General features: G+C 40.6%; 1 protein-coding gene across 2 annotated transcripts in view; it reads left to right on the top strand.

Annotated features, from left to right (window-relative positions):
- TARS3 (threonyl-tRNA synthetase 3) overlaps positions 1–23,582 on the top strand; it is a 69,801-nt gene that overhangs the window by 10,105 nt on the left and 36,114 nt on the right. For both annotated transcript variants that reach the window (XM_034667957.1, XM_034667958.1), the window contains exons 5-11: positions 3,163–3,284; positions 4,909–5,026; positions 10,070–10,134; positions 12,907–12,985; positions 13,597–13,743; positions 14,591–14,689; positions 22,470–22,636. In XM_034667957.1, the coding sequence (XP_034523848.1) occupies positions 3,163–3,284; positions 4,909–5,026; positions 10,070–10,134; positions 12,907–12,985; positions 13,597–13,743; positions 14,591–14,689; positions 22,470–22,636 (797 nt within the window). The remainder of the gene's footprint in view (positions 1–3,162; positions 3,285–4,908; positions 5,027–10,069; positions 10,135–12,906; positions 12,986–13,596; positions 13,744–14,590; positions 14,690–22,469; positions 22,637–23,582) is intronic.

Raw genomic sequence — 23,582 nt, 5'->3', positions numbered from 1 at the left:
CAGTTGGCTGTTGAACCTTTTCAATCTGCCAGGTACTGGGGTGGTAGGGGGTGGACGAACTACCAACTTTAATGTTCCATGGAGATGTGAGCGTCTTTGAGGTTCTTCCCTCCTCGCATGCAGTGACCTCATGAAAAAGAAAACATTCGTTATCATGGGAAATCTTTCTCGAGTGCCGAAACAGCAGGCCCCTCTGATTTGCCATGCTCATAACATGGTATCTGACATCAGATTGTAGGGTTTCCATAAATATGTGTGGTTGTTGATGCAAATGATAATGGTCAAAAACATTTACCAAATGTTTATTTACCAGACATTTACCAAGTGACCCTGGCCCCGTGAGTCCCCGGTTACCCTAGCACGCAGGCACTGTTTTAATCCCTCTGTTACAGATGAAGCAACCAGAGCTCAGAATGGTGAAGTAACTTTTCCAAGATCTTGATTCTTCTTTTAATGTAATTTAGTAACAAAGATTTTTTTGTTGTTGTTCTTGGAATTTATTTTCCTGTTACTATGAACATATTAAGATACTGAACACAAACTAACTTATGAATATTTAGCACATATTCATGAAAAAGAAACCATATAGAAAAGCAAATCTTGAAAACTCAGATCTAAAAAAAAATGAGAAATTAATGATTTTTTAAAAGCATTTTTTGCCTTACGGAAAAATTTAAGACTTTTCTATTGTAAAAGATGATTCTATTTATAAGAATATTTAGAGCATAACGTAACATACTGAAGAAACACCCTCTGCCCTCTAGATAAGTTCATATAGAAAATGAGAGGAAGAATATTCACGTAAAGCTGATAAATATGCAAACAAGGGGCATTTTATAAAATGATACAGCTTGCAAGTTTAAAACATATCTAATGGTATTTCCTTTTGTAAACATAGTGTCCGGTAACAATATATGTAGGTGTATATCATTCTCCTTTAAATCTTTGGGGGAAGTCCAGGGAAACCAGTGATGTGCAGCTATGATCTCATGCTCAAGACAACACAAGGTACTTGGTGGCACTTAGAGGTGTGAACCAGAAAAGCAGATTCTTGTAAGAACCAAAGCGGCCAGTTCTGTGCTTGTAGCGCCGCTCAGTGGTCTCTTCCAGAACATCAGGGCGTGACTCGGGCTTCACCCCCCATTTCAATGGCCAGTCCCCTCCCCCCCCATCCTCTGGATTCTCTCAGAGGAAGACACAATGAACCACGCCCTTCTTTTAAGGTCCTTACTGGCGCCCCTGCTTTTCTGGCTTCATCCCCACCATCGGTTTGTTCTCAGTCTTCGCCATCTGCCCGCAGAGTAAGAATTCCTTGGTGCTCAGTCCTAGCACCCTCTCTAGATTCCCATTCCAGGCTGTCCTGTCTATTAACTGGCTGCTGTCAATCCTTCTGTCTGTCGCTAGACACGTCTCAGTCTTGCGTACAGTGCTGCCCATGTGGCATCTCCATCCGGAGCTCGCACAGGAATCTTTAGTATGTCCCCTGTGGGACATTTTAGCCCCGGAACGGATTCCCTTCGCTGTCTGCCCATCTCAGTGTACGCCCCCGCGACCTACCTAATTTCTCAACCTGGAGTCCCAGAGGCTGGTGTCATTACTGCACGCTCCCTGCACGCCAGTCTCGAATTCATCAGTAAGCCATTACGTTCCTATGTATCTTTAATCTGCCCGCTTCTCCCCGTCTCCACTGCCGCTGTCCAAGAGTCTAGATGGTGTTATTATAGTGCCATCCAAGAAACTGCCTACCTGCTGTCCTGTTCCCCTCAAATCCATTCCCATACTGCTACCAAACGATGTTTTAAAATGTAAACTGAATAATTTCTTTTCTGCTTTAAAACCCTTCACTGCATCTCATTGCATGTAGAATAAAACTCAACTCAAGGCCTGCATAGTTGCTGGCCCTTTCTTCCCTCTGCAGCCTTTCGCAGGCTAGGCTGCTTTTTCCCTTACATGTTAGCCACACAGGCCTTCCTGACTCCCTGTGAAGGTAGAGCCTTCACTGTTATTCTTCCTTACAGTGCCCTGTGTTCATCTCCCTTTAAATCCTCCTCTCACCCTGTGCTTATGCACTTGCTGGTTTGTGTATACCTGTCTCTCCCACCCTGCGCTGCGAACTGCCTGGGACCAGTGACTCCTTTTCTTTCACTGTTTTATCCCCAGCACCTAACACAGTGTTTGGCTCAACAAATATCAAGGTGTGGACAGTGCACCAAAGAAGAGACTTGGGTTCATGTTGGCAGTTAGTCTGCCCTCTTGGCACCATCCAAAGCAAAGGGGCTCTGCCCGGGGACCAATGCTCTGGGCCCATTTGCAGATCCTCCCCTAGCCTAATGCTGCGGGTTGGGATTGCCCATAGCCTGCGCGGCCAGCCAATTCCCTCTGTTCTGATTTATTTTGTCAAACAGCTTTCTAACTGTGATGTTTCCTATTTATTATGGGAAAGAAACTGCTGCAGGGGACTCCATTGTCTTGCTTCTTCGGCACCTACATTTATTTGGTGACTTCGGTTAGTTTTAGTTTATCTGTAAACCATTGATTCCTTGGGAACTCAAAACCCAACTTGCTGACCTTGTAGACCTGATCAGCGGCCCTTGGACGGTGGTAAATAAACTCGTGTGTACTGTCCGGGGGTCTCAGGCAGCCAGCAGGCATTCCCAGGTCACACTCTTCTCCCACCAGAGCCATCTTGTCCAAAGCTATTCATCCTGTGAAGACTGCTCTGTGGACGCAAACTACTTTGGCCCTCTGCGTTCAGCTTCGAGGCTGTCCCTGGAGAGAAAGGGAAGGAAGGCAGTATCTGTCACTCCTGGCTTTCCTCCGCTCTGGGCTGAACAGGGCTACACTGCTCAGCATTCCAAGCAGATGGTTGAGGTTTCACAACCTCTCTGCGAGGGAAGATGCGCAGAAGGACGTGGTTTTGGAGCTGTGTTTTCACTGCGACTTGGGACAGAGAACCCAGCTGGTGGCCCTGGCGTAACTGCCAGGAGCACGCAGAAAGTGTACTCTTCGACGTGGGCATTGAAGCATTTCTTTTCAAACTGATGTTGCTCTGTGTCTTGGTGTTTATCCCCTTAAAGCTTATCCACTTGCTTCCTTGTGTGGTTGTCCTCACAGTTTTCCATGCCGTAATTCGATAGCCACTGGCCTCTGTGTTCCACACAGGTGTACTGGCACTCCAGCGCTCACATTCTTGGGGAGGCCATGGAGCTTTACTACGGAGGCCACCTGTGCTATGGTCCACCCATTGAAAATGGATTTTATTATGACATGTTCATTGGAGACAGGTAATACCGCTGCATAGTCACTTCCGAACGCATGCGTTTATAATGGTTACATGTTAACTTAGTGAATGTATCTATGTTCTGTAACTTGAGTATGGTCTGGCTATGTTTGAAAATTATTTTTTTATGAGTTTAGATTCCAGAGCAACTTCTCAAACTTTCTTTCTTCTCCCCAGAAGGAAGTAATAATACTATTTATCTCACATGAGACCTGCCAGAGCATAGTACTAAATTAAGAACAGAATCTCAAATTTAATCCCCAGAGAGAGGGTGCTTCAGTTCTGCTCCATGATAATGAAGGGTGCCGTCCACCTTGGCCAGACATCTCACGCAGATAAGGACCAGGCAGAGTAGGGCACAGAGACCTCACATTCGGCGGGGCTGTGCTTGAAATCATTAGCAACAGGCCCGGCCCCAGCCCACCACCTGTGTTCCCCATAGCTCTTAAGGCCTCGCTGCCAAAGCTGAAACCTGAGGGTCCTTCCAATTCCTGTCCCTCCCTCAGTCCAGCTCTTCCAGTTCTATCTCCTTAATAGTTCTCCCATCCTTCCCTCTTCCTCTGTACTTCTGCCTGAATTAGACCCATAACATCTCTTGCTGGTTGACTTCGGTACATTTTGTCCTTACCTGTCACCACCGCACTGCTCAAGTGGTGTCCCTAACTGAGCACCCAGTACTGGATTGCTCCTGCATACAACCTTGTCCAGCTTCACCTCCTATTACCATCACCCCAAGATTCATTCAGCAAGATTTCTTGACTGTGCTTGGTGCTGGTGATCAGCAGTGAACAGATTAGTCTGTTCCCATGAGCTAACAGTCTGGTTAGCTTAGACAGTAAACACACTAACAGCCATTTACTATTAGGTGGTGATGAGTGGTACGGAGGAAAAGAAACCGGGTGTGGGGAGGTGTGTGCCATGAGAGGGGGTCAGGAAAGGTAAAGTGGTGTTGAAGCAAGGACCAGAATGGAGGAAGGGAGCAAGTTCTGAGGCTGTTGTGTGGGTGAGTGGGGTGTATTTATGGACATTTGGGGGAAGAACGTTCTAGGCCTCTGGGACCTCCCTGGTGTGGGCCTATGCCTGGCTTGTTTGAGGAAAGGCAAGGAAGCCAGCGTGAGTGGAGGGGAATGAGGGTTAACCAGGGAGCAGCTGAAAGAGGTCAGCCGATGGCTCACGGAGGCCCATTCCCTGTGAGTGCCAGACTGGACACTGCAGTTCACACCCAGATCTTTCTCCCAAGCTGGATTGCACAGTCACCGAGGGCGGGGACTTGTGAGCTTACTACAGCTCTTTTGAACAAAAATGTAGATGCGTGAAGTATAAGGTAGACCACCCGAAGAACAGGTCTCAAAGGAGCTCAGTCTAACCGGGGAGTATTTTAACCGGGCTTTTCAAATTGCACACCTCATTGCAGAGAAGCACTGTGGGCAAATCATTTCCTCTGTTGGGGCCTCTGGATTCTTCTTTGAGGAATGAGATTATCTGCCTTGCATGTGGACGTATGAGTTTCTGAAGTCCTGGTACAATAAAACACAAAATTCCTCAGTGTCAGTGACAAGGGCCTGCAAAAAGGACTTTGCAGGATGGCTGAGAAATCTGTGTTGACTCTCACTTGCTCTTCTTTTTAGAGCGGTGTCCAGCACAGAGCTGTCAGCCCTGGAGAACATCTGTAAGACTATCATAAAAGAAAAGCAACCTTTCGAAAGATTGGAAGTCAGCAAGGAAGTGCTCCTCGAAATGTTTAAGGTAATTTCAGGAAACTCTTTAGAATAAGAAAACCTTTTTCCGGGAATATTAAAAATGATTAATTGACATAGACAGCTTTTCTTTTTTTTTAGCAAATAATTGAGTGTTGCTTGCCACATTGTTCCAGACAGTTTGGCAGCCCACTGTCAGGTTGTCACTAGTCACCCAATGTGATATGTCCCCACTATGTCCTGAAAATTTTAATGCAGATATATGTAGATGAAGGACCAGGTGAATAATTTTCATGCGTGTGCTTATAAATGTGATTAATTTTGAGTATTGTTAATATTAGACTAGTAAATTCAATAATACTTCTGCTTTCTCTTTATATTATTTTGACCAATGTATGTAAATATATTCTTAATTTAATTTTTATTTATTTATTTTTGAGAGAGAGAGTGCACATGTGCGAGCAGGAGTGCAGGGTGGGGGAGGAGAGGGGCAGAGGCAGAGAGAGAGAATTTTCAGCAGGCTGCACACCCAGCCCAGTGCAGAGCCTGACTCGGAGCTCAGTCTCACAACCCTGAGATCATGACTGTAGCTGAAAACAAGTCGGACGCTTAACCGACTGAGCCGCCCAAGCGCCCCCTGATTTTATTTTTTAAATCATATCGGAGAAAGCATGTAATTTGAACACATGAATTGTGAATTTTGTGGTCTTGAATTAAAAAACAGATTTGGGCTTGGTAAAGTTGCAGCTACTCGTTTGTGTGTGTGTGGGGGGGTAAAATACACAAAATAGAGAATTTATTATGTTAACCATTTTTAAGTGTACAGTTCTGTAGCATTTGGTACATTCATATTGTGCAACCATCATTACCATCTATCTCCAGAGCTTTTTCCTCTTCCCCAACTGGAACCCCACACCTAGGAAGCACTAACTCCCTTTTCCAACTTCCCCTTTTTCTTTCTTTCTTTCTTTCTTTCTTTCTTTCTTTCTTTCTTTCTTTCTTTCTTTTAAGGGTTAATTTATTTGACAGAGAGAGACGGCAAGAGAGGGAATACAAGCAGGGGGAGTCGGAGAGGGAGAAGCAGGCTTCCCACTGATCAGGGAGCCCGATGTGGGGCTCGATCCCAGGATCCTGGGATCATGACCTGAGCCGAAGGTAGACACTTAATGACTGAACCACCTGGGCGCCCCCCACTTTCCCTTTTTCTGCCTCTATGAATTTGACAACTCTTAGAACCATATAGGTGATATCCTGCAATATTTATCCTTTTGTAACCTTCTTATTTCACTAGTGTAATGTCGTCAAGGTTTGTCCATACTGTAGCATATGTCAGAATTTCCTTCCTTTTTAAGGCTGAATAATATTCCATTGTATGTATAGACCGCATTTTGTTTATTTATTCATCCACTGGTGGACACTTGGGTTGTTTCCACCTTCTTTTTTTTTTTTTTTAAAGATTTTTTATTTATTTATTTGACAGAGACAGCCAGCGAGAGAGGGAACACAAGCAGGGAGAGTGGGATAGGAAGAAGCAGGCTCCTAGCGGAGGAAACTGATGTGGGGTTCGGTCCCAGAACACTGGGATCACGCCCTGAGCCGAAGGCAGACGCTTAACGACTGCGCCACCGAGGCGCCCCTGTTTCCACCTTTTGACTGTTGTGAAAAGTGTTGCTGTGAACATGGCGGTACAAATATTTGTTCTAGTCCCTGTTTTCAATTTTTTGGGGTATATACCCAGAAGCTGCTGGATCATATGGAAATTCTCTGTTTTGTCGACTGCCAGACTGTTCACCACAGCAGCTGCGACATTTTACATTCCCACCAGCGGTGCACAAGGCTTCCAGTTTCTCCACGCCCTCGCCAACACTTGTGGTTTTCTGTTTTGTTGATAGTAGCCATCCTAATGGGTGTGAAGTGGTATCTCATGTGCTTTTGATTTGCATTTCTCTAATGACGTGGGATGTTAAGCATATTTTCATGTATTTATTGTCAGTTGTATGTCTTATTTGGAGAAATGTCTATTCCAGTTATTTGCCTATTTTGTAATTGGGTTATTTGTTTTTTGTTGTTGAATTATAGGAGTTCTTTATATATTCTGGATATTAATCCTGTATCAGAAATGTGATTTGCAATTATTTTCTTCTATTCTGTGGGTTGCCTTTTTGCAGCTACTCTTAAGAGCTAAGCTTAATCAAATCTCTGTGAAGAAAAATGATTTGATTTGAACATGTAAGTATGAAACAGTTAAATCATACAGATCTATTTTTTTCTCTCAACAACTATCCCCTTTAAATAGTTATTTAATAAAAAGCACCAAGGTAGTAGTGATGAAACAGGAAAGAAAGGAAAAGTGCCTTCTGAGTTTTTAATGTAACGATGTCATTTACTATAAACTTTGTTTTTGTTTTATGCAAATTAATAATGCAGCTGTATCCTCAGAATTTTATTTATTTCATGTAGTTAAAATTGGAATCTTCTAGCCTAAATGTGAGACCTGAAACCGTAAAAATCCTGGAGAAGACAGGCAGGATCCTCTTTGACAGAGGCTGTAGCAGCTTCTTACTAGCTATGTCTCCTGAGGCAAGGGATATACAAGCAAAAATAAACTATTGGGGGGCGCCTGGGTGGCACAGCGGTTAAGCGTCTGCCTTTGGCTCAGGGCGTGATCCCGGCGTTATGGGATCGAGCCCCACATCAGGCTCCTCCGCTAGGAGCCTGCTTCTTCCTCTCCCACTCCCCATGCTTGTGTTCCCTCTCTCGCTGGCTGTCTCTCTCTCTGTCTAAGAAATAAATAAATAAATCTTTAAAAAAAAATAAACTATCGGGACTATATCAAAATAAAAAGCTTCTGCACAGCAATGGAAACCATCAACAACATAAAAGGCAACCTGAATGGGAGAAGATATTTGCAAATAACATATCTGATAAAAGGTTAGTATCCAAAATATATAAAGAATTTATCAAACAACACCCCCCAAAAAGAGTAATCCAATTAAAAAATGGGCAGAAGACATGGATAGACATTTTTCTGAAGAAGACATCCAGATGGCCGACAGACACATGAAAAGATGCTCAACATCACTCATCATCAGGGAAATACAAATCAAACCCACAATGAGATACCACATCTCAACTGTCAGAATGGCTAAACTCAACAACACAAGTTTTGGCAAGGATGCGGAGAAAGGATATCCCTCTTGCACCCTTGGTGGCAGTGCAAACTGGTGTAGCCACTCGGGGAAACAGTATGGAGGTTCTCGGAAAGTTAAAAATATGGACAGGACTGGAGGAGATTATGCTAAGTGAAATAAGTCAAGCAGAGAAAGATAATTATCTTATGGTTTCACTCATTTATGGAACATAAGAAATAGCAGGGAGATTGGTAGGAGAAAGAAGGGAAGAATGAAGGGGGGGTAAACAGAAGGGGGAATGAACCACAAGAGACTATGGACTCTGGGAAACAAACTGAGGACTTCAGAGGGGAGGGGGGTGGGGGATTGGGATAGGCCGGTGATGGATATTAAGGAGGGCACTTTACATCAAAAACTAGGGATGTACTGTATGGTGACTAACGTAATATAATAAAGAAAATTATTTAAAAAAACCGTTGAAACATTAAAAAAAATAAGGAGGGCACATATGGCATGGAGCGCTGGGTGTAATATGCAAACAATGAATCATGGAACACTACATCAAAAACTAAGGATGTACAGTATGGTGACTAACATAACTTAATAAAAAAAAAAAGAAAGTTAAAAACAGAGCTACCTTAGGATCCAGCAATCACGCTACTAGGTATTTACCCCCAAAACACAAAAATGCTAGTTCAAAGGTATACTTGCACCCCAGTGTTTATAGCAGCATTATCTACTATCGCCAAACTATGGAAGCAACCCAAGTATCCAACAACTGATGAATGAATAAAGAAGATGTGGTGTATATTTACAATGGGGTATTATTCAGCCATAAAAAAGAATGAAATGTTTCCGGGGCGCCTGGGTGGCACAGTCGTTAAGCATCTGCCTTCGACTCAGGGCGTGATCCTGGCGTTCCGGGATCGAGCCCCACATCAGGCTCCTCTGTTGGTAGCCTGCTTCTTCCTCTCCCACTCCCCCTGCTTGTGTTCTCTCTCGCTGGCTGTCTGTCTCTGTCAAATAAATAAGTAAAAATCTTAAAAAAAAAAAAAAAGAATGAAATGTTTCCTAGCAAGACATGGTTTGAGCTAAATAAGAGAAATACATGATTTCACTCATATGTGGAATTTAAGAAACAAAACAAATGAACAAAGGGAAAATAAAAGAGAGAGAGGCAAACCAAGAAACAGACTCTTAACTACAGAGAACAAACTGATGGTTACCAGAGGGAAGGTGGGTGGGGGATGGATTAAATAGGTGATGGGGATTAAGGAGGGCACTTGGGCTGAGCACCAGGTGTTGTATGGAAGGGTTGAATCACTATATTGTGCAACTGAAACTAATATTACACTATATGTTAACTCACTGGAATTTAAAAAAAACTAAAACACATTCTTGAAAGTGAGATGAAAAAAAATCAGAATCTTCTAGAACAGTGTTGTTCAATAAAAATATGTGATAATGATGTACTCTTTGTTAACTAAGTGAATTTAAATAAAAAAATTAAAGAAATATAATGTGATCCATGAATCTGAACCACATATGTAATCTTAAATTTTCTGGTAGCCACATTTTAAAAGTAAAAGAATGGTAGAATTAATTTTTATAACCTTTTATTTAACCCATTATATAGAAAATATCACTTCAACATGTGACCAACCTAAAAATACTTAATGAGCTATTTTACATTCTCTCTTTCACAGTATGTGTCTGAAATTCCGTGCGCTTAAGCTCTTCTCATTTGAGACTGGTTCCATTACAAGTGCTCAGTAGCCACTCGGGCTTGTGGCTCCCAGTTTGGATGCTACGGCTCTAAGCTGTGAACTCTTGGTATTCCCCGGGTCTTAGCACCTAGTACATAGTAGGCACCCATTCAGTGTTTGTTGAAAAAAGTAAAAGTTTTTTTTTCCCACTTAAGCATTTTACGTAATAATATGTAAATATATTTTTCTTTGTAGTACAATAAATTTAAGTGCCGCATCCTGAACGAGAAAGTTAACACTCCAACTACGACAGTTTACAGGTAATGTGTGTGTAGGTTTTAAGCACTGCTGCATAGTAAACTTGAAGGTGTTAGAAGTAGGAGCCGTTGGTCTTTGGGGGGGTGGTGTATTTATAAATTTGCATAGTCGATATTACTACTTTAGTTTGGGACTCTGAAATGTTATCAGCAAAGGGAAATTATTCCCTCTTCATTTGTATTTATCAGGCTAAAACCTGAATTTTTGTTTTCCGGATGTTAGCTGTGATGTCATCTTTCTCCATGTGGGTGAGATTGTGTTTGCCCAGTGCCTTCCGTTTTAGGGGGCGGCTGTTAGGGAAGGGAATTTTGTTTTATCCTCCCACATTCTTAGTATGTGGCAGCAGGAGTTGTTACGGGCCTTCTTCCTCCCGCAGTGATTTTCTGCCTCTTACTGTACTCCCCATCTCCTGGAGTCCAAGAGCATTAACTTTCATGCGTTAGTTGGATAGTCATGATGAAACACAATGAAAGCCAACATTGGGGAACCAAAGGCAAATCAAGTGGTAGGAAGAAGCAAGTGAGGTCAGTACCACCATGACCTAATTCTGTTCCTTTAACATCTGAGCCCCTTTTTTATTTGTGCATCTTTTAAGCTGCCTGACTGGTAATTTCTGTCCTCCATGTCTGTGTATTCTGGCTGTCTGGCTGCTTCTGTGACCTTCACGGTCCCATCTTAGATCTCGTGCCTATGTAATTGAATCACACATATTGTCCGCAAGGGCATTTACTTTCCACGGACAAGTACTTATGGCTCTGGGGTTTAATTGTGCTGTAAGTAAAGTCATCTCCCCTCTAAGCAAAACTGTGCACAGGGCATTTCTCACGTTATAATATGAACTCATTGCCCTTTGACATTGAAGCGGGGTACCATGCTTACCTTATTTTTGCCATTCTCCAATGAGCTGATAAGGTTTTATTATTCATTACCTGTAATTCAAATAAATGTTAGTATATGCATTTTAAAGCTTAAAGATACATGATGAAATAGAAAAGATATGCTAAGTTTTAAAATTCTGGCTTCTAATACTTGAGCCTTTGTGGTTATTTTCTTGAACTTTACTCAGGCCAACACTGACACTTCTTATTCTGTCAGCTTAATTTTTAGAAAATGAATTTATTTTCTTTCTATAGGGTTATTTAAAGATTAAAGTATTGAAGTCTTTCGTACTAATGAGGTATTCCTTCTATTCCTCTGAGCGTTGATTTACCACTTCCGTCTTGGACAAAGAACAATAAGGCCTGGTCATTCAAAGAAATGATATTTTCATCTTTAAAGCTTATTCCACTTTGGTGAATAAACCAGTCCCTTTATGTATTCATTGTAATTTTTAACTTTTTAACCAGTGAACTTTAAAAATATTTTAAATTCGTTGGAATAGTTAAGGAAACTTACTTTCTTTACTAAATTTTCCTTAAATTAGTTGATGTTAAGGACCTTCCCTCTGATCAGTGTCATTAGTATTTTAACTTTCTAAATGTTTCTGTACTTGAAAAGTCTGTGCTTATTAAGGTTTGGGGGTCCTTGTTTGTTAGAGGGGCAAGTGAATCCCCAGCAACAGTATCATGTGTTTTTCATTTGTTTGTTTGTTTTGTTTTGTTTTTTAGAGAGAGCATACGCAGCCAGGGGGGAGGGGACAGAGGGAGAGGGAGAGAGAGAATCTTAAGTAGGTTCCATGCCCATTTTGTGATGCGGGGCTCCATCGCTCGGCCCTGAGATCATGACCCGAGCCGAAATCAAGAGTTGGACGATTAATGGACAGCCACCCGGGCTCCCCACCATGTGTTTTAATAGCAGTGTCATCTCTGACCTAAAGTTTTGCCTGAGAGTTGCATTGTAAGTCAGTGTTCTGTTTCAGTAAACCAAAAGACAATTAAGCATTTTTTCATAACACCAGGGGGCCTAAAAACAAATAAAAGACTCTTGAAATTTATTTACTTTTTAAACAGACCTGATTTTTTAAAAGATTTTATTTATTTGAGGGAGAGAGAGAGAGAACGCACACACAAGCAGGGGGAGGAGCAGAGGGAAAGGGAGAAGCAGACTCCCCACTGAGCAAGGAACCCAACTTGGGGCTCTATCATGACCTGAGCCAAAGACAGACACTTAAACGACTGAGCCACCCGGGTGCCCCCAGACCTGATTTTTTAGAAGAGGTTTAGGTCCACAGCAAAACTGAGAAGGTACAGCGATTTCTGCCATACCTCCTACCCCACACATGCACAGCCTCCCTCTCTATCAATACCCCCTGCAGACTGACACATTAGTTACAATTGATGGATAGTCACATGGAGTCCAGAGTTTGCATTATGGTTCGCTCTTGTTGGTGTACATTCTATGGGTTTGGAGAAGTTTATTTTTAAAGTAAGGTATCAAGTTAGTGCATTTTGTATAAATTGTAGGTAATTTTGGTTTTGAAAGTTAGTGTAGAGCAGGGATATGGCTTTTTGATCTTATGGAAGTGAAAGGTTTTTAAGAGCCTTGGCATATGACAATGAAAAATGGTGTCTTTATGTACAGTTACTTTCAGAAGATTCTATAACTTTTGAATTTGGGCAAAAGAGGCAAGACAGGGATGTAAGGCTAGATAAATTGCCTCTTCATACTAAATTAAAAATTAATTTAAATTATTTAAATTGTCTCTAAATAAACATTGACCTGAGATGTACAAATAAGTGAGATCCTTCATTTAAAACATATGAAAACGTAGTTTGTAATGAATGGTCCAAAAAACTATAACTATATCTGGGCATGTCTGAAATATTTCATTATAGGTGCGGTCCACTAATTGACCTTTGCAAAGGCCCCCATGTAAGACACACTGGAAAAATTAAAACCATAAAAATTTTCAAGGTAAGGATTTTTTTTAATACAGCAAACTTAAGATGACCCAGATAATGAGAAATTTCAATCATATCTTTTATAATCTTAATATCACAGTATTGTAAAATACTTCATTATTTGATTTTTACATAAACTTCTAAAAATACTACAATTTTTTAGATTTTTGATAATTAGGACCTTACAAGTAGCTTTTAATTGTTTATTATCTAAACTTACTATACATGTTACAGTGCGTTTCTTTTTCATATGATAGGTCAAGATATTGTCCTCGAGTCACCCTAGTGCAAACACGAACACTTGCCTGGGATCCTCACATCTCTGTACCTTCTTCCTCTGCTGCCCCTCCCTTCAGTGGTGCAGTTACTCTTGGCCCTGCCCACCTTCCCCTTCTTCCTCACTTTCCATTCCCACAATCCACAGCAGACTACATCATTTTCTGATGAATTCGGGCTGGGCAGGTTTAATTAGAATCAATTTTAAAGTCTTTCCAGTGCTACAAAAAGTCATCTTTAAGTAAAGCTACGTTGCTGATGTAGCGGAAAATTGTGCACATATTTAAGAGCAGTTTTATTTATCACCAAATGTTTGGTGTGTTTACCCAAATCTTGTTTAATGCTTAGAATTCCTCAACATATTGGGAGGGCAATCCTGAAATGGAAACACTGCAGAGAATCTACGGGATATCCTTCCCTGATACCAAGATGATGAAGACCTGGGAAAAGTTCCAAGAGGAAGCCAAGAACCGAGATCACAGGAAGATCGGAAAGGTACGCTGCGAGGCCTAATCACCAGCAGGGTGGGGATGTTCTTTGTTGGCCGATGATTACATTGTTTAGTATTTCTTCTCCTTTTGTCGGGTCTTCTATTTTGCTGGCATTCAGAGTTTGCTGTTGCATTCTTGCATGCTAATCCCCCAAATGTCTTCTCACCTCTTTTCTTCCCGTGTCTTTTATTAAATTTAGAAATTACACCCTTCTCTCATTCTTACCATGATATAAAAATAATGCTTTAAAAATTGTATGTACTTAATAGCATACTTTGTATTTGGGAAACAGGGCAGAAAGAAAGAATGAGATTTGAGAGCAGGCAGATCTGGGTTTCAGTCTCCATCTGGCCACTTATGAGCTGTGTTACGTGGCGGGCCGGGTAATCGCTTACACGACTCCACGTGCTCATCTCTTGCTCAGTAGTCTTAGCAGGGCTGATGCGAAGACAGAACGCTGGATGATGGTGGCAGCACGGGGCAGGTGTTCAGTAGTGATAGCCATGGTGATTGATGATCACCACCAGGGAGAGCCCACCTCCCACCGTGGACTTTTCTGATCTTTGTGCCGTGCTCTCTCACCATGAGATCCACATTCCCAGGTGCCAAGTCAGAAGTCAGCAGTAAATAGAAGGTGAACGAAAAGCTAACTAACCATAAATACAAATTGTAATTTTGCATACACTAGTATATATAGTTAGAGGTAAGTATTGGGGGGCTTTGGGAAGTCAGTTATTAGACGATGGAAATCATAACTGAGCATAAGTCTCATTCCTAGCACGTCACATGTGTATAGTAAATATTGACCAATGGCAGTGAGATTTAAGATGCAGTTATTGTTTTACTCTTAGGAACAAGAACTCTTCTTTTTCCATGATCTGAGTCCTGGAAGCTGCTTTTTTCTTCCCAGAGGAGCCTTCATTTATAATACGCTTATGGATTTCATACGAGTAAGTTAACTTTTAAAATGTTTTTCTTATTCAGCCCCATTTTACGTTTTACTGTTTTCTTTCATAATAAAATGGCCAAGCGTGTTCATTAACTTTACTTTAGTAATATTAATAAGAATTTTGAACCTAAAAGAGAAATACTGGGTTGCGCCTCAGAAAAAATTGAGATAAATTCTACATTCCCTAAATGAAATGCATCCTTGGGATTTCAGTAAGTGCACCTACTGTCCATATAAGTTTCTAGAGGCGTGGACAATACAGCGATAAGCATTAGACTGAATGTGGAACTCCCTGTGAAGAAGAAAGGAGAAAGTGTCCAACTGGTACACAATGCTAAATGATGAAGTGTTGCTTCTCAAAATGTGGCCCTTAGTCCCCCTCCATTGCCCATGGTATGACTCCCAGGTGACTGGGCAACTCCATCCAGAGCCAAGGGTAAAGACAAGTGTGTAAAATACCTTCTTGTAATAAAGATCGTAGATTAGAAAGTCTTCAGTTTACATCATTTGAACTATAGATACTGTTCAGAGGTGATCCATGTATACCATTAGGATTACGTTTCCCTTTTGTCTTTCCTGTAATTAATAATTACCTAAACTTTTCATTTACTCAGTTTTATATCACTAACTTATTTAGTTCCTATCACTAACCCATCCTCAAACGTTTCCTCGAAACTGCAAAACTCCTTACAGCATATACTGATGATTCAGGTAATGTCTCAGTAATTTTTAAAAATTTGGTCCTCTTGTTCTAGAATTAACTTACTACAAGGATTCTTGCCAACTGATGTCTTAGGAGTTGTTTTCTTCATCATTCTATCTACTTCCCTCATGTCTCTGCTATGTTGATTCTCCTCTTTCCTGATCCCATATCTTCCTCTTCCTTCCTTCTTCCTCTCATCTGGGGAAGCACTTTCTTCAGTAACTTCCGGAGAAAAGGTTAATTGCGTGAGCTGGTTATTATCTGTCCACCTCAGCAGTCTCATTTCCCTTCCTTCTCTTCTTGTGCTGTGTCCCTGGAGGCTAAGCTCTGTGGACTCTATCACCTAGGCTACATACCTTCCAGTAGGGATTGGCCACTGTGAAACCATGGTAGGCCAGAGGGCCTTGAAGAATCACTGTAGATTATCCGAGACTTCAGCAGGTGGTGATGACCATGACAGCTGCTTTTTGGATGGGCTATGCTGGAAAATCAACACAGCCCCTGACACCTTGAACTCTTAAGGTTGGGGGTTGAGTGTGTGGAGAATAAACAGAAAGCCTCTGTGGTGCCCTGAAAGGAATCTCGTATCTTTATAGATGCAAGAGACGCATGGCTGATGATTAGGCCCAAGGCCTGATTTGTATGGGCTGCAGAATTGTAAAGTCATTTAAATTCACAACCCCAGTGGTCTCTTATGCTAAGGTAAGGGAACTTGTGGGAAAGAATAGTTTCCTGAATTTTGGAATAAGAATTTTTGGCAGACATAGATGAGGCAGAGGACTTGGAACTCCCAGATCCCTTTGTCTGAAGAAATTGGCCTTTCCATGCCAACAAAAAATCCCCCAAGAAACAGTCAGGGACCTTACCTGTTTTTTCTCTTGGTTTTCTGTTATATGGTCTTGCCTTTTCCCATATTTAGTAATTTTTTATTATATCTAAATATTGTATATAAAAAGAACTTCAAAGGCTATAGATAATGTCATCTCTCACTAGAGTGTTTACCCCCAGCCAAAACTGAAGTCTAATTGCTCAATCCAGTTAAAGATTGAGCTGAATTAGGGCTGGGCTTCCATGTTGATAAGATGCAGTCTACCTGTTTTTCATCTGTATTTCTAGGGCATGACCCTGTGGGGTTTCCAGTTGACCGTCTGGTCTCTTCAGCTCCAAAAGACTGGAGGAGAGTCAGTTCTGCTCTTTGAATATGTGCCACTGAGTAACAAACTATTCCAAATCTCATCTGATTACTGCATTGGCTCAACATCTAATAATATGTCACCTGAGTCAGGTCTAGGTGCAGATGAGGCTCCTCAGGTGCAAAGTCCAGATCACCAAGTGCAGTTCTGCTCATTGTAAGATCTGGGAGCTAAAGGGACAAGCTATCTGTGGGCCACCCCCCAACATTATGTGATAATGATAGAGAAATAGGATGCAGTACATCCTGCCATTCAAAAAGGGGTGGGGGAGAGTAGTAGTCAGTGATCTGTAGCAATCCTGACAGCCTACTTGTCCTTTCTCCCTGGTCAGAAAATGTACTTTGGTTAGGACTTTTGTCTCTGCATGGGTTGTGGTTCTGCCCTTTGAATCATCCTTCCTTTACCATGAGAAATAGCCCATGTAGACCTCGGAGTAGCTTTCTCAATATTCACAGTCTGTTTCTTTCAGTAGGATTTTGGGGTTCCAAGGCCTCATTTCATTTTGTGCTGTCCCTGTCCCTTTTAGTCTAAGCCAGTACAATTCCTTTAAAAGCTTCACGGGGTCTTTTATATACATTTATAATCAACACTTAGGTGAAAATCACACCTGTGTCTCTTTATGAGCCAGATCCTTCTCTACCTAAGTCTGCCTGTGAGGCTGATGTAAGACAGTACACTTAAGACTCTTAAAAGCCTTAATGTTTGGGGTGCCTGGGTTGCTCAGTCAGTTAAGCGCCTGACTTTTGGTTTTGGCTCAGGTCATAAACTTGCGGTTGTGAGATTGAGCCCCACATTGGGCTCTGGGCTCAGTAAAGAGTCTGTTTTGGATTCTCTCTCCCTCTCCCTCCAGCTCGTGTGCACTCTCTTTCTCTTTCTCTCTCAAACAAATAAATAAAATCTTATATATATAAAAAAAAAAAAACCTTGACGTTTAGCTGATGGAGTCTACCAAGCACAGTTTTAAGACTCTCAGAAGCCCTGCCACCTACTCACGTAGATCATTCTGAGGTCTTCACAAGTGGCATACAGCCATATCCTCAAGAGCTTTACCCTAAGGCCATGGTTTATTGGTGGTAACCTGTATTTTGTCTTGTGCTGAGGCCATTCTCGCCTTGTGAGTCTTTTGCTGGGAGAGGCTAAGGATGCAATAGTTTTATTTTTGAATCCAGCAGGTCCTAGCATTTTGATACTTCCTCTCAAAAACTTAATAGTACCCCATTTAGTTTACGTCTCTCTTGTGTTTTGTCATAGGCAGCCATAAGAAGTCCGTTGTCCCTTTCTTCTTTCTGCCTAGACACATCCCTAGCTACAGTCCATGAATTCTTTGGGCGCTCTTTCTGTTTTTCATGTTACCTCAGGTGATAGTGTTACCAGTTTTCTGGCACCACATAACAAGGGTCCCCTTTTCTTCGTCCTCCAATGTATTTTCTTCACTGTCCTTCCAAGTCCTCAAAGACCGTCTCTAGCCTTCTAGCTTCCACCCACCACCTGGCCCCAAAGCCAAGGCTGCATCTTTTAGGTGGCTGTTATAGCAGCACCCACCCCCAGTGCAAATTCTGTTCTGATTGTGTATTGCAGCATAACAGAGTGTCCTGAAGCTTAGTTGCTTAAAATTGCCATTTCTTTCAGTATTACCTCTAATGGTCAAAGTGTTAGGCTTATCAAGGTGGTTCTTTTTTTTTTAATTTTTTTTAAAGATTTTATTTATTTATTTGACAGAGAGAGAGGGACAGCCAGTGAGAGAGGGAACACAAGCAAGGGGAGTGGGAGAGGAAGAAGCAGGCTCCCAGTGGAGGAGCCCGATGCAGGGCTCGATCCCAGGACTCTGGGATCACGCCCTGAGCTGAAGGCAGATGCTTAATGACTGAGCCACCCAGGTGCCCCTGTCAAGGTGGTTCTTACATCGAGTTCCTTATATGACTCCGTTCAGGCAGAGGCTGATGTTGGAGTTGCTGATTGAAGTTTAAGTTACTTTTGTTAAAATGCATACACCTGAAGCTTACAGCTCAAGAAATTTTTACATGTATATACATCTGTACAACCACCACCCAAATCAAGACATAGAACAGTTCCATTCTTTTTTTTAAAGATTTTATTTATCTATTTATTTGAGACAGAGACAGACAGAGAGGGAGAAGAGAGAGAGAGAGAAACAGCACACACACAGGGGGAGGAACAGGGAGAGGGACAAGTAGACTCCTCACTGAGCATGAAGCCCAATGTAGGGTTCGATCCCATAACCCTGAGATCATGACCTGAGCCGAAATCAAGGGTTGGATGCTTAACTGACTGAGCCACCCAGATGCCCCTAGGACAGTTCCATCTTTTCATAAGGTCCTCTTGCATCTTCCAGTCAATACCTGCCTCCCCTCTTCTCACCTGAGATGAAATTGCTGATTTCTATTAACTATAAATCAATTGTGCCTGGTCTTAAACTTCATGTAAATGGACTCATACAGTATTAGCTATTGTGTTTCAGGCTTCTTTTGTTCAACTTAATGTCTGAGATTCATCCAAATTTCCTGTATAATTTTTTTCTATTGTTTGAAGTATTTCATTTTGTGACTATAGAACAGGGTATTTATTTGTTCTCCTGTAGGTGTACATTTACATTTACTTTGTTTCCACTTTGGAGCTATTATACATGAAGCATTAAGCATTCTGTACGTGTCTTTTGGTGGGCACAAGTACTCACTTCTCTTGGGTGTACTCCTAGGAGTGAAATTGCTTGGTCATAGGGTGGTAATGACTAACTTAAGAAAATACTGAATAGTTTTTATGTGGTTGATCCATATAATGTTCCTTCCAGAAATGTCTGAACATTCCAGTTACTCTACATCCTCTTCAACACTTGGTATTATCAGTTTGTCATTCTGGTAGGTACCATGGTATTATTCTGCATTTCCTGATGAATAATGATGTGACAACCTTTCCATATGTTGGTTGGTTATTTGGATATCCTCTTTTGTGAAGTTCCTGTGTAAGTATTTTGCCTATTTTAAAAAACTGAATTGTCTTTTTATTATTGATTTTAGGGGCTCTTTCTTTATTCTGATGTGAGTCATTTGCTAAATGTATATATCGTGAGTGCATTTTTTCAAGCTGCAACTTATCGATTCACTTTCTTAATGATGTCTTTTAGCCAACAGTTCTCGTGTTTAAAAAAGTCTGGTTTATTATTTTTTTTTCTTTTCTGGTTAGGGCTTTTCATGCCCTGTTTAAGAAATCTTTGCCTATTTCAGAGTCATGAAAATATTCTTCTTTGTTCTAGTCTAGAGGCTTGACTGTATTTGTTTTCAGACTCAAGGCCATGATCTACCTTGAATTCATTTTTAGGTTCCATGGAAGAGAGGGGTCCAGGTTGATTTTTATCCACAGGGTTATCCAGTAGCTTCAGTACCATTTATTACTGCAGTAGAATCTTCGTCCTAAACCATTATGTTGTTCCGGATATTTATTCTATTCTTTTGGTGCCTTTGTTGTCTGTCCTTGCATTAACACCACATTGCTTTGATTGCCGTAAATTACTATAACCTATATATGAAGTCTTAGTACCAGTAGTTTAATGAAGTTTTTAAATTTTATTCTTATTCAAGATTATTTTGGCTATTCTAGATTCTTTGTGCTTCCATATAAATTTTTTATCATGCTTTTCATTTCCTAAAAAATAACTGCTGGGATTTTGATTGGAATTACATTCATTCTATAGATTAATTTGTAAATAATTGACCTTAACCACATTGAGTTTTCCAATCTATGAACATGGAAATTTTGTCGGTTCATTTAGTTCTTTCTTTTCCCTCGGCAGTATTTTGTAACTTCTGTTTTAGAGGTCTCGCACATCTTTCATCAGGTTTGTCCCTAGACATTTAATTTTTTTTTAAGATTTTATTTATTTATTTGACAGAGACAGCGAGAGGGAACACAAGCAAGGGGAGTGTGAGAGGGAGAAGTAGGCTTCCTGCCAAGCGGGGAGCCCGATGTGGGGCTCAATCCCAGAACCCTGGGATCATGACCTGAGCCGAAGGCAGACGCTTAACGGCTGAGCCATCCAGCTGCCCCTAGACATTTAATTTTTTGAGTGGAAATGGTGGAGAGACACATAAAAAGGTGCCCAACATCATTAGTCATCAAAGAATGGAAACTAGAGGCACCCACATGGCTCAGTCAGCTAATCATCTGACTCTTGATTTTGGCTCAGGTCATGATCTCAGGGTTTTGAGATCAAACCCCTCGTCAGGCTCTGCACTGGGTGTGGAGCTTGTTGAAGATTCTCTCTCTCCCTCTGCCCCTCCCCCTGCTTGCTCTCTCTCTCTCTCTTCAGAAAATAAAGAAATGAAAATTAAAGCTGCAGTAAGCTCAATGTCCACTAGAATGTCCCCCCACCCACCCCATGGCAAAACAACAAACCTGAGAATGCCAGAGATTGGCAAGAATGTGGAGAAATTCTAACTCCCACTGGTAGGAATGCAAAATGATACTACTGCTTTGTAAAACAGTTTGGCAATTTCTTACACAGTTAAACATATGCTTACCATGTGACCTGTCAATTCTGCCCCTAGTTATTTACCCAAGAAAAATAAAAATATGCCCATATAGAGACTTGTATTTGAATGTCCACAAAAACTTTATAGTAGCAAAACTGCACAAAGTAAGCTGTAAACATAATGACATTTCTGTCATAGGGCATACTTTAGAATCATTCCCAAACACATGAGTTGCTAACATGATTAGCAATTGTTTCCAGAGTGGATTAAAAGTCCATTGATTATTATCTCCTGAGCCAAGCTTTAAAATACTCTCTAGTCAAAACAAACAAGCAAACACAAAAAATTCTTCAATTTTTGGGACCTTGTTTAATCTGAATATATAGAGGCATCTGACATAGCCACAGAATAATTACTGCCATTTGTAATGATCTATAATTTTGTTAAAACTTTCTAATTTAGTAAAAATGAAGGATAGGTAAAACAGCTTACTAAACGACTGAGACCCAGCTATCCACCACTGGACCGAAAAGATACTCTGCCAAAGAGTAACAATGGCATCCTTTTAAGTGCTGTGAAACGAGTGTTGTTTGTAATTTTAAAATATTATGTTTTATACTTTTTTAATTGTAAGAAAAACTTCTTTACTTCATTAAAATATGCTGGTCTGGATCTGTGCCAGATATCCCTTAAGTGATTAACAAATGGTGAGAACCTAAGAAACCAGCAACAGAGATCATCTGATTGATACCTTGAAGAAAGAAAGAGTTTAAATAAAATAAGAACTTTGGTTGAGACATTCTCTTGTCCCGTCCTGAGTGATTGAACTGGGGAAGCTGTTGATAGGTAGGGAGGAAGAGAAGCTGGTTCATGACTTTATAGATACCAGCCACTTATTGTGTTATAAATTAAAATTCTCAGCTTCATTTCTATTTAAAACTAAATAGATCAAAACTAAATTTGCATGCAACATAGCATTCAGGCTTATTGAGTTATAAAGTTATTCATCCTCTTAAGTAATAGAAAAATACCTGCTGTTTATCTAGAATGTAGAAGGATTTGGGAATTTGTAGTTATAGAAAGTTTATATATACATTAAGAATACATAATAATATACATGATATATATTATATATCATATCAATTACTAATTTTCAAAGAATTAACAGATTATGTACTATATACTATTGTATAAAATACAGGTACTTAAGGTGAAATGATATACATTAATCTTTATTTTCTGATCCAGAAAGGACCACACCTAAAGCTGAGGGCACATTAACCACGAATTAATATAAGATGTAATCCCAAATTAAGAAATATTCGCTCCTAGTTTTACTTTGCATGGAATTGTGTTCTGTTGTGCCACATTTTAACATTGAATGTGTTTATCTTAAAGGAGGAATATCACCGACGTAACTTCACGGAAGTGCTCTCTCCCAACATGTACAACAGCAGACTCTGGGAAACCTCAGGCCACTGGCAGCATTACAGTGAGAACATGTTTACCTTTGATATTGAAAAGGACACGTTTGCCCTTAAGCCCATGAACTGTCCAGGGCACTGGTGGGTATTAAAAGTGAAGCGGATCTTTGCATAAGAGCCCATAGCATACTTCATCACAGTCAGCTTTTAATATTACTGGTTTGCTTTTTTGGAGTTAAGGGATTCCTTTAATCTGAGGAGTGGTGGCTACCAGTCATCTTTACCAAGTTATTTCATTCTGGAGAATGCATTTACTATCCCAGTTCTGTTTGACCTTGGGCAGGTGTGGAATGTTCACGAGAAACCATTTAGTTTGTGTGCCTCTTAGAGATAGAATTATATATCACTTTTATAAATTATTGTGTATGTTTTTGTAATAGGAATACACTTCAAATATACATATTTGCAAAACATTTAGTTCTTATATACTGTTTGGATTGATTAAAACAAAACCAATGAAGTCATAATCAATGGGTTACCGGATTTCATTGATTGTAAGATACCTTCCCACGCACTCCCCCACATTTCAACATCCCTGAAATTAGAATGCATCATATAATTGGGGGCATCTTAGCATTATGTCATAACATAATGGTTATTTTCCTTTCTAGTGGAACATAATATAGTGATACATCTTACAATGTTGTCTTAGATTCTTTGAAAGAATGTAATTATCATAAAGCTGGTATGCAAATTCAACCTTGTAAGGCAAGCATATTTCACAATAGGATGTGAATAGACATGAGTCTCCACAAAAAAATATCCCAGCTTTGTAGTTTTGTATCATCAGCATACATAGTTTCGAGTAAATTGGCCTTAGAAGATAAGTATAAAACCTCGAAACAAACTGAAGAAAACTCTTTGCCCTTTTCAGTAAAGACTAAAAGAGAACTTTCCAATGACAGCATGTAAAATATATATTTACCTTTAATTTTGTGAAAACTGGTGTATAAACATTCCATTTGCTCTCTTTTTAAACAGAAGGTGGAAGCTAACCTAGAGTCTTGCATTCTTTAAAATACTGTGT

Source organism: Ailuropoda melanoleuca, chromosome 9 (assembly GCF_002007445.2).
Source record: "Ailuropoda melanoleuca isolate Jingjing chromosome 9, ASM200744v2, whole genome shotgun sequence".
NCBI classification, from domain to species: Eukaryota; Metazoa; Chordata; class Mammalia; order Carnivora; family Ursidae; genus Ailuropoda; species Ailuropoda melanoleuca.
This window is presented reverse-complemented; position numbering and strand designations above follow the sequence as displayed.